Source organism: Oncorhynchus masou, chromosome 32 (assembly GCF_036934945.1).
Source record: "Oncorhynchus masou masou isolate Uvic2021 chromosome 32, UVic_Omas_1.1, whole genome shotgun sequence".
In the NCBI taxonomy this organism is placed as follows: Eukaryota; Metazoa; Chordata; class Actinopteri; order Salmoniformes; family Salmonidae; genus Oncorhynchus; species Oncorhynchus masou.
Window position 1 is genome coordinate 21,964,123 of NC_088243.1, and position 12,309 is coordinate 21,976,431.

A 12,309-nucleotide genomic window follows, 5' to 3' on the forward strand; every position below is an offset into this window, starting at 1 on the left:
CTCTTCCATAAAGGCCAGATTTGTGCAATATACGACTGATTGTTGTCCTATGGACAGAGTCTCCCACCTCAGCTGTAGATCTCTGCAGTTCATCCAGAGTGATCATGGGCCTCTTGGCTGCATCTCTGATCAGTCTTCTCCTTGTATGAGCTGAAAGTTTAGAGGGACGGCCAGGTCTTGGTAGATTTGCAGTGGTCTGATACTCCTTCCATTTCAATATTATCACTTGCACAGTGCTCCTTGGGATGTTTAAAGCTTGGGAAATATTTTTGTATCCAAATCCGGCTTTAAACTTCTTCACAACAGTATCTCGGACCTGCCTGGTGTGTTCCTTGTTCTTCATGATGCTCTCTGCGCTTTTAACGGACCTCTGAGACTATCACAGTGCAGGTGCATTTATACGGAGACTTGATTACACACAGGTGGATTGTATTTATCATCATCAGTCATTTAGGTCAACATTGGATCATTCAGAGATCCTCACTGAACTTCTGGAGAGAGTTTGCTGCACTGAAAGTAAAGGGGCTGAATAATTTTGCACGCCCAATTTTTCAGTTTTTGATTTGTTAAAAAAGTTTGAAATATCCAATAAATGTCGTTCCACTTCATGATTGTGTCCCACTTGTTGTTGATTCTTCACAAAAAAATACAGTTTTATATCTTTATGTTTGAAGCCTGAAATGTGGCAAAAGGTCGCAAAGTTCATGGTGGCCAAATAGTTTCGCAAGGCACTGTAGGTTCATGACGTAGTGACACCACATAAAATGTATCACTACACTTACAACACAGCATTCCTAACCTAGCCCACAATGTCTGCTGTATGGATCGACCAGTCAACAAGTCGAGCAGTCATTTGAAAGAGTAAGAAAATTTCAGCAAAACAACTCAAAGGCAAAATCCATTAACGCCAAGACAATGGAATTCATTGCCCTTGACAATCAACCATTGTCTGTCTTGGGTGACGTTGGCTTTCGCCAACTGGTCGAGCACCACTACCAAGTGCTCTATTTTTCAGATGTTGCCCTACCGGAGTTACACAGTAATAGCGTCACTGCTATCAGCTTCATGACTGACATTTGGACCAGCGATATCAGCCCCATGAGCATGCCGACTCTGACAGCACAGTGGGTCGTCAAGGATTTCGTACTGAGGAAAGTAGTATTGCATGCTCATGAATGTGCTGGTTGCCATACCGCTGCTGCTACTTCAACAGCATTTGAGAACATGTTTGAAACATGAACACACTAGCTAGCTTCATTCGAACAACTGACTTGAGAAATAAGCTCATCAGCTGCTCCTGCAGCAGACTTGATACCCTCTGTCATGGCATTGAAATGCCTGCTCAACAAAACTGCCGACACAGGCTGTGAACAACCGATTCAGGGGCATTCTCCCTTTACTGTGTCACTACTAGAGGTCGACCGATTAATCAGAATGGCCGACTAATTAGGACCGATTTCAAGTTTTCATAACAATCGGAAATCTGTATTTTTGGACACAGATTTTTACACCTTTATTTAACTAGGCAAGTCAGTTAAGAACACATTCTTATTTTCAATGACGGCCTTAGCTGCCTTGTTCAGGGGCAGAACGACAAATGTTTACCTTGTCAGCTCGGGGATTCAGTCTTGCAACCTTACAGTTAACTAGTCCAACACTCTAACCACCTGATTACATTGCACTCCACGAGGTGACTGTCTGTTACATGTATATTTTTAAACCTGCATATTTAGTTAATATTGCCTGCTAACCTGGCTCGTTGCGAACTCTGTGAAGACTATTTCTTCCTAACAAAAGACAGCCAACTTTGCCAAACGGGGGATGTATTAACCAAAGCGCATTTGCGAAAAAAGCACTATCGTTGCACGACTGTACCTAACAATAAACATCAATGCCTTTCTTAAAATCAATACACAGAAGTATATATTTTTAAACCTGTATATTTTGCTAAAAGAAATCCAGGTTAGCAGGCAATATTAACCAGGTGAAATTGTGTCACTTCTCTTGCGTTCATTGCACACAGAGTCAGTGTATATGCAACAGTTTGGGCTGCCTAATTTGCCAGAATTTTACGTAATTATGACATAACATTGAAGGTTGTGCAATGTAACAGGAATATTTAGACTTATGGATGCCACCCGTTAGATAAAATATGGAACGGTTCCGTATTTCACTGAAAGAATAAACGTCTTGTTTTTGAGATGGTAGTTTCCGGATTTGACCATATTAATGACCTAAGGCTCATATTTCTGTGTGTTATCATGTTATAACTAAGGTTATGATTTGATAGAGCAATCTGACTGTGCGGTGGTAGGCACCAGCAGGCTCATAAGCATTTATTCAAACAGCACTTTCGTGCATTTTGCCAGCAGCTCGTCGCTGTGCTTCAAGCATTGAGCTGTTTATGACTTCACGCATATCAACTCCCGAGATTAGGCTAGTGTAACGATGTGATGTGAAATGGCTAGCTAGTTAGCGGGGTGCGCGGTAATAGCGTTTCAAACGTCACTCGCTCTGAGACCTGGAGTAGTTATTCCCCTTGCTCTGCAAGGGTAACGCTGCTTCGAGGGTGCCTGTTGTCAATGTGTTCCTGGTTCGAGCCCAGGTAGGGCCGATGAGAGGGACGGAAGCTGTACTGGAAGCTGTACTGTTACACTGGCAATACTAAAGTGCCTATAACATCCAATAGTCAAAAGGTATCTGGAATACAAATCGTATAGAGATAAATTGTCCTATCATTCCTACAACCTAAAACTTCTTACCTGGGAATATTGAAGACTCATGTTAAAAGGAACCACCAGCTTTCATATGTTCTCATGTTCTGAGCAAGGAGCTGAAACGTTAGACTTTTTACATGGCACATATTGTACTTTTACTTACGTCTCCAACACTTTGTTTTTGCATTATTTAAACCAAATAGATTTTATTGATGCATTATATTAGGTTAAAATAAGTGTTCATTCAGTATTGTTGTAATTGTCATTATTACAAATTATTATTTATTCTTCTTTAAAAAAAGAGGTCTACTATTAATTAGGGCCGATTTCAAGTTTTCATTATCGGAAATCTGTATTTTTGGGCGCCGATTTCCGATTATTATTATTTTTTCATGTTTAAAAATATATATTTTTTATACCTTTTATTTAACTAGGCAAGTCAGTTAAGAACATATTCTTATTTTCAATGACTGCCTAGGAACTGTGGGTTAACTGCCTTGTTCAGGGGCAGAACGACAGATTTTCACCTTTTCAGCTCAGGGGTTCCAATCTTGCAACCGCACAGTTAACTAGTCCAACGCTCTAACCATTGCACTCCACGAGTAGCCTGCCTGTTACGCGAATGCAGTAGAAGCCAAGGTAAATTGCTAGCTAGCATTAAACTTATCTTATAAAAAACAATAAATCATAATCACTAGTTATAACTACTAATCCAGTTTAGCAGGCAATATTAACCAGGTGAAATTGTGTAATTTCTCTTGAGTTCATTGCACGCAGTCATGGCATACGCAACAGTTTGGGCTGCCTGGCTCATTGCGAACTAATTTGACGGAATTTGACGTAATTATGACATACATTGAAGGTTGTGCAATGTAACAAGAATATTTAGACTTAGGGATGCCACCCGTTAGATAAAATACCGAACGGTTCCGTATTTCACTGAAATAATAAATGTTTTGTTTGTTTTCGAAATGATAGTTTCCAGATTTGATCATATTAATGACCAAAGGCTCGTATGTGTGTTATTATGTTATAATTAAGTCTATGATTTGACAGAGCAGTCTGACTGAGCAGCAGCAGGCCCGTAATCATTCATTCAAACAGCACTTTTGTGCGTTTTGCTAGCAGCTCTTCGCAAGCACAGCACTGTTAATGACTTAAAGCCTATCAGCCTAATGGCTGGTGTAACCAATGTAAAATGGCTAGCTAGTTAGCTGGGTGTGCGCAAATACTGTTTCAAATGTCACACGCTTTTAGATTTGGAGTAGTTATTCCCCTTGCGCTGCAAGGGCCGCGGCTTTTGTGGAGCGATGGGTAACGATGCTTTGAGTGTGGCTGTTGTCGATGTGTTCCTGGTTCGAGCCCAGGTAGGGGCGAGGAGGGGGACGGAAGCTATACTGTTACACTGGCAATACTATAGTGCCTATAAGAACATCCAATAGTCAAAGGTATATGAAATACAAATGGTATTGAGAGTCCTATAAATGCTATATTAAACTTCAACCTAAAACCTCTTACCTTGGAATATTGAAGTCTCATGTTCAAAGGAACCACCAACTTTCATATGTTCTCATGTTCTGAGCAAGGAACTTAAACGTTAGCTTTCTTACATGGCACATATTTTACATGGCACATATTACTTTCTTCCCCAACACTTTGTTTTTGCATTATTTAAACCAAATTGAACATTTCATTATTTATTTGAGGCTAAATTGATTTTATTGATGTTTTATATTAAGTTAAAATAATTTTTAATTCAGTAGTTGTAATTGTCATTATTACAAATAAAATAAAATGTAAAAAAGCAACATAATTCTTTTTTTTTTTTTTTCATTAAAAAAAAAATTGGCCGATTCATCGGTATCGGCTTTTTTGGTCCTCCAATAATCGGTATCGAAAAATCATAATCGGTCGACCTCTAACCTCTAGTCACCACCATGCTCGATGCTAGGTACAAGGACCGCTACTTTGATGCAGACAAGAAACGGGGTTTATGTGAAATGTTGCATACACAGCTGGACCAGATGGAAACAGACAGTGACAGTGTGCATCAAGGAAGAGAGGCCACGGACAGACAGCACAGAAACTTCACTGCTTTACATGTATGATGAAATCCTGGTTGAGAATGAGACGACTGAACAAACGAACAACGAAACAGCAAGCAAGTAGTGAAAGAAATAGGTTTTGATTATGTTTTACTGGTAATGTAAATGCAGACATAATAACTTTTGGTCAGTGGGGTGTGTAATCTTTTAACTAGGCAAGTCCGTTAAGAACAAAATCTTATTTACAATGATGGCCTACCCCAGCCGAAACCCGGATGATCTGGGCCAATAGTGCACCGCCCTACAGGACTCCCAATCATGGCTGGATGTGATACAGCCTGGTTTCGAACCAGGACCTGTAGTGGTGCCTCTTGCACTGAGATGCTGTGCCTTAGACCGCTGCGTCCATGTGTGTGTTTGAACTATTTAACTGTACTAGAAAGCTTAAAAGGCCGCTAAAATTTAAAATATCATTATTGACCAAAAATGTCACATCGGTGCATCACCAGTTTGAACCAGCGACCTTTTGGTTACTGGCCCACGCTCTTATTAACTGCTATGCTACCTTCCGCCCCTGAATCTGCTTATCAGTCCAAGGTGGGTTAGGGCTAGTTTGAGAGGAAAAAGCAGCCGCCAGTCCAGTTGACTTGCCAAACAGGAGGGCCCAGCCAGGGGAAGTACTGCAGGTTTCCCTGATCCCCACCTGCTGCCATTACCCTGAGCCGTTCAAATATTGCTGTAGGCCTGCCAGTACACTGGTCTACTCAAATGATGCACTCTCCCACCATAGCCTGGTGCCATACTATATGTGCTAAAAGCATAGCCTGGTGCCAAGGTGTATTGTACTGTAGTCGTTGACTGTCATACATGTGCTTTAGCCATAGCCTGGTGCTCTACTGAATGCGGTTTAGCCATAGCCTGGTGGCACAGTGAAACCCTTTGTGCTGTAGCCAACACTCCTACCATTGTCTGTCATGACATGTATCCACGTTGCTTCATGTGGCCATGCCATGTATTCACGTGGCTTACCAGTCAAAAGTTCGGAAACACCTACTCATTCAAGGGTTTTTCTTTATTGCTACATTGTAGAATAATAGTGAAGACATCAAAACTGAAATAAAAAAATATACTACTCCGTATGTGTTATTTATTTTATTTCACCAGGTAGGCAAGTTGAGAACAAGTTCTCATTTACAATTGCGACCTGGCCAAGATAAAGCAAAGCAGTTCGACACATACAAGACACAGAGTTACACATGGAGTAAAACAAACATACAGTCAATAATACATTATAAACAAGTCTATATACGATGTGAGCAAATGAGGTGAGATAAGGGAGGTAAAGGCAAAAAAAGGCCATGGTGGCAAAGTAAATACAATATAGCAAGTAAAACACTGGAATGGTAGATTTGCAATGGGAGAATGTGCAAAGTAGAAATAAAAATAATGGGGTGCAAAGGAGCAAAATAATTAAATTAATTAAATACAGTAGGGAAAAAGGTAGTTGTTTGGGCTAAAATATAGGTGGGCTATGTACAAGTGCAGTAATCTGTGAGCTTCTCTGACAGTTGGTGCTTAAAGCTAGTGAGGGAGATAAGTGTTTCCAGTTTGTGGTTTTTGTAGTTCGTTCCAGTCATTGGCAGCAGAGAACTGGAAGGAGAGGCGGCCAAAGAAAGAATTGGTTTTGGGGGTGACTAGAGAGATATACCTACTGGAGCGTGTGCTACAGGTGGGAGATTCTATGGTGACCAGCGAGCTGAGATAAGGTATCATGTAGTAACCAAAGTGTTAAATCCAAACATATTTTATCAAATCAAATTTTAATTTGTCACATGCACATGATTAGCAGATGTTAATGCGAGTTTAGCGAAATGCTTCTGCTTCTAGTTCCAACTATGCAGTAATATCTAACAAGTAATCTAACTATTTTATATATTCTTCAAAGTAGCCACCCTTTGCCTTGACAGCTTTGCACACTCTTGGCATTCTCTCAACCAGCTTCACCTGGCTTTTACAACAGTCTTGAAGGAGTTCCCACATATGCTGAGCACTTCTTGGCTGCTTTTCCTTCACTGCGGCCCAACTCATCCCAAACCATCTACATTTCATTGAGATTGAGGGATTGTGGAGGCCAGGTCATCTGATGCAGCACTCCATCACTCTCCTTCTTGGACAAATAGCCCTTACACAGCCTGGAGGTGGTAGCCATGCTGGTTAAGGATGCCTTGAATTCTAAATAAATTACTGACAGTGTCACCAGCAAAGCACCCCCACAGCTCCTCCTCCATGGTGAGAACCACACACGCAGAGAACATCAGTTCACCTACTCCACGTCTCACAAAGACATAGCGGTTGGAACCAAAAATCTCACATTTGGACTCATCAGACCAAGGACAGACTGTTGAGATGTGTCGGTTACTTGAACTCTGTGAAGCATTTATTTGGGCTGCAATCTGAGGTGCAGTTAACTGTAATGAATTCATCCTCTGCAGCAGAGGTAACTATGGGTCTTCTGTTCCTGTGGCGGTTCTCATGAGAGCCAGTTTCATCATAGCTCTTGATGGTTTTTGCAACTGCACAAACTGACTGACCTTAATGTCTTAAAGTAATGGACTGTCGTTTCTAAGTTTATTTTGAGCTGTTCTTGACATAAAATGGACTTGGTCTTTTACCAAATAGGGCTCTCTTCTGTATACCAACCTTACCTTGTCACAACACAACTGATTGCCTCCAAGACATTGAGGAAAGAAATTCCACAAATGTACTTTTAAACAAGGCACACGTGTTAATTGAAATGCATTCCAGGTGACTACCTCATGAAGCTGGTTGAGAGAATGCCAAGAGTGTGCAAAGCTGTCATCAAAGTAAAGGGTGGCTACCTTGAAAAATCTCAACTATAAATATATTTAGATTTGTTTACCACTTTTTTGGTTATACATGGTTCCATATGCATGATTTCATAGTTGATGTCTTCACTATTATTCTACAATGTAGAAAACAGTAAAAATAAAGAAAAACCCTGGAATGAGGTGTCCAAACTTTTGACTGGTACTGTTTATTGAAAGCAGTGGTTTCCACACAGGTGTTGTTACTTAAATAAGCAATTCATGTCCAATCATGCTTATGGTCATGTATAAAAATGCCCAGTTGCTCATTCTTTTGGCTGCCATGACTAGTAGAGATATCAGTGACTTTGAAAGAGGGGTCTCAAACGAGGAAAGGGTGTTTAAAGTGTGTCAGTCACCAGATCTCAACCCAATTGAAATGGGAGATTATGGATCAGTACTTGATATAGCGTTTTCCACCACCATGATGGAATTTCGGTAATGCATCCCTTCAATAGTCAGTTACTCTGCTACTGTATGTGAGAAACAGAAAAACGAACAAGTGAAACATATCACCAGGACTGGTTTAGGAGACGGACCCGTTCAAAATGTAATACATTGGCTAACAGGTTACTAGGACACACCAACACAGTGGAATTGTTCTCAGCCATGGATCACTTGCTCTGAGTGTACTACATTTAGTCTAGGCTACTTACCCACACCACGAGCGAGGTATCCATGAAGTTTTCCAGCAACTCTGACACTGTAATATCCATTTTAAGAAACTTCACACGTTTCCTCCCAGTTCTTAAATCCTAAAATTTGTGGTCACCGCCCAAGCGTTCGCAGTAACTCAATATTCTTCTCAGGGGACCTTGCATGCCTGGTCAAGACGGAACAATGCCGTGAGACATCGAAGATAAACCGCACGTTGTTGGGGCTCTACCCATAACAAATCATCACGGCGATATATAGTTTCTCATGGCCGAAAAAAATACTGTGCATGTCACAGACTTTCAGAATGTAGATGGCGTTTTCGAAGTTCATTTTACACAGTAATAAAAGCAGAACGAAGTAAACGCGTTCACACCTGCATCAACACTTGTTTCACACACAGCAAATCCTAACTAGTTGGCGCATCATCCAACTATGAATAGCGCACTTCAGTGACAACATGGATAGCCAATCAAATATGGTATACGACACCAAACAAAGAACAGCCAATCCACGACCCCAGAAAACTGAACAAAACAATAAATATTTTAAATTGCCCAAGAGTACTCTCCACTGTCCAGAACTAATAACTGCAGTTATTGGCTATTGAGAATGGGAAAAAACTATTTTCATTACACTTCGGTACAGAAGTGACTTTTTCGTAGCAGGCTAGGGGACTGAGGTTAAGGTTAGAAAATGCTCTCATATTCCTGCTACGAAAATCCCTGAAGAGTGTGTCCCTCCCTATTGAGTGTGTCCCTATTGTGAAAATGTCAAGCAGAGGCTCTGGTAGAAATTTGGCGTCATTCATTTCCAAAAATGTAGGTGTATCACAGCAGCAAAATAATAAATGAAGGGTACACAAGACTTTTGATTCCATAACAGTGACAAAATAACATACTGTAAAAGTTCATTTTTTCCCAGACATATTTTAGGAAAACCATTTTCAAAATGGAACACGTGGTAAAATAGCAGAATGGGACCTTGCACATAAGGGGATAAACTTATTGGATGGTACAGAAGAATAAATAAATTGGGTGAGTACATAAAACCATAATTTCGTCAACCTACCAGAATCCAAGTGGAAGCACTGCTGCTATACTTTCATGTGGTGTCCATGGTGAATCTCACTGTTGCCCCTACTGTTCAGAGGTTAACATGTCAGCTAGTTTAGTAGAGCTGTGCCACTTGGTAAGCAGTCAGTCTTATCAATAGACAATCAAATAGAAAACAAGGAAAAGAGTTGCACTTTTACACTCACATTATATAATGCAGTTCTCACAATGTATTAAACAACGGAGATACAATGTGACTTTCTTTTTTTAAAGATTAATAGTGTAGATTAATAGTGAAGACGTCAAACTATGAAATAATACATTTGGAATCATGTAGTAACCAAAAGTGTTTAAAACAAATATATATATATATATATATATATATATATATATATATATATATATATATATATATATATACACAGCTCAAATAAACTAAGAGAAATGACAGTCCATTACTTTAAGACATGACGGTCAGTTTGTGCAGTTGCAAAAATCATCAAGAGCTATGATGAAACGTTCTCTCATGAGGACCGCCAAAGGAACGGAAGGCCCAGAGTTACCTCTGCCGCAGAGGATACATTCATTAGAGTTACCTGCACCTACAATTGCAGCCCAAATAAATGCATCAGAGGTCAAGTAACAGACACAACTCAACATCAACTGTTCAGAGGAGACTGCATGAATCAGGTTGAATTGCTGAAAAGAGACCACTATTAAAGGACACCAATAAGAAGAAGAGACCTGCCTGGGCCAAGAAACACAAGCAAAGGACATTAGACCAGTGGAAATCTGTCCTTTGGTCTGATGAGTCCAAATTTGAGATTTTTGGTTCCAACCGCTGTGTCATTGTGAGACACAGAAGAGGTGAACCGATGATCTCTGCATGTATGGTTCTCACTGTGAAGCATGGAGGAGGAGATGTGATGGTGTAGGGGTGCTTTGCTGGTGACACTGTGAGTTATTTAGAATTCAAGGCACATTTAAACAGCATGACTACCATCTCCAGGCTGTGTAAGGGCTTTTTAACCAATAAGGGGTGATGGGGTGCTGCATCAGATGACCTGGCCTCCACAGTCACCTGACCTCAACCCAATTGAGATGGTATGGGATGATTTGGACCGCAGTGAAGGAAAAGCAGTCAACAAGTGCTCAGCATATGTGGGAACTCCTTCAAGACTGTTGGAAAAGCATTCCAGGTGAAGCTGGTTGAGATAATGCCAAGAGTATGCAAAGCTGTCATCAAGACAAACGGTATTTTGATATGTTTAACACTTTTTTGGTAACTACATGAATCCATATGTGTTATTTCATAATTTTGATGTCTTCACTATTATTCTAAACTCAGCAAAAAAAGAAACAGCCCTTTTTCGGCACCCTGTGGAACGGTCGTTAAGCACCTGTGGAACGGTCGTTAAGACACGAACAGCTTACAGACGGTAGGCAATTAAGGTCACAGTTATGAAAACCTAGGACGCTAAAGAGGCCTTTCTACTGACTAAAAAACACAAAAAGAAAGATGCCCATCTGCTCATCTGTGTGAACGTGCCTTAGGCATGCTGCAAGGAGGCATGAGGACTGCAGATGTGGCCAGGGCAATAAATTGCAATATCCGTACTGTGGGACGCCTAAGACAGCATTACAGGGAGACAGGACGGACAGATGATTGTCCTCGCAGTGGCAGACCACATGTAACAAACACCTGCACAGGATCGGTACATCTGAACATCACACCTGCGGGACAGGTACAGGATGGCAACAACAACTGCCCGAGTTGCACCAGGAACGCACAATCCCTCCATCAGTGCTCAGACTGTCCGCAATAGGCTGAGAGAGGCTGGACTGAGGGCCTGTAGGCCTGTTGTAAGGCAGGTCCTCACCAGACATCACCGGCAACAACGTCGCCTATGGGCACAAACACACCGTCAGTGGACCCGACAGGATTGGCAAAAAGTGCTCTTCACTGACGAGTTGCGGTTTGTCTCACTAGGGGTGATGGTCAGATTCGCATTTATCGTTGAGGGAATGAGTGTAACACCGAGGCCTGTACTCTGGAGCGGATGGATTTGGAGGTGGAGGGTCCGTCATGGTCTGGGGCGTTATGTCACCGCATTATCGGACTGAGCTGGTTGTCATTACAGGCAAACTCAACGCTGTGTGTTACAGGGAAGACATCCTCCTCCCTCATGTGGTACCCTTCCTGCAGGCTCATCCTGACATGACCTTCCAGTATGGCAATGCCACCAGCCATACTTCTCGTTCTGTGTGTGATTTCCTGCAAGACAGGAATGTCAGTGTTCTGCCATGGCGAGCGAAGAGCCTGGATCTCAATCCCATTGAGCACGTCTGGGACTTGTTGGATCAGAGGGTGAGGGCTAGGGCCATTCCCCCCAGAAATGTTTGGGAACCTGCAGGTGCCTTGGTGGAAGAGTGGGGTAACATCTCACATCAAGAACTGGCAAATCTGGTGCAGTCCATGAGGAGGAGATCCACTGCAGTACTTAATGCAGCTGGTGGCCACACCAGATACTGACTGTTACTTTTGATTTTGACCCCCCCCCCCCCCCCCTTTGTTCAGGGACACACTATTCCATTTATGTTAATCACATGTTTGTGGAACTTGTTCATTTTATGTCTCAGTTGTTGAATTTTGTTATGTTCATACAAATATTTACACATGTTAAGTTTTCTGAAAATAAACGCAGTTGACAGTGAGAGTACATTTCTTTAAAATGTAGAATAGAGTCAAAATAAAGAATATCCATTGAATGAGTTGGTGTCCACATTTTTGATTGTTTTTGGTAATTCTATTCTATCCTATATATTGTATAACAAGACATGACATAGACAGGAACACTTAACATTACATAGTCTCTTGTGTCAGCTTAACATGTAGCTGATATGCTTATGGGTGTTGGGATTATCTGGGATAACAATAATAGATCATATTCAA

General features: G+C 41.2%; 1 protein-coding gene across 1 annotated transcript in view; it reads right to left on the reverse strand.

Annotated features, from left to right (window-relative positions):
• The window catches only part of LOC135525710 (protein Daple-like), a 98,753-nt gene extending 90,060 nt beyond the window's left edge, over positions 1 to 8,693 (reverse strand). Inside the window, exon 1 of the mRNA XM_064953503.1 lies at positions 8,304 to 8,693. Within this exon, the coding sequence (XP_064809575.1) occupies positions 8,304 to 8,363 (60 nt within the window). The 5' untranslated portion in view covers positions 8,364 to 8,693. The remainder of the gene's footprint in view (positions 1 to 8,303) is intronic.
• Positions 8,694 to 12,309: the final 3,616 nt, after the last annotated feature.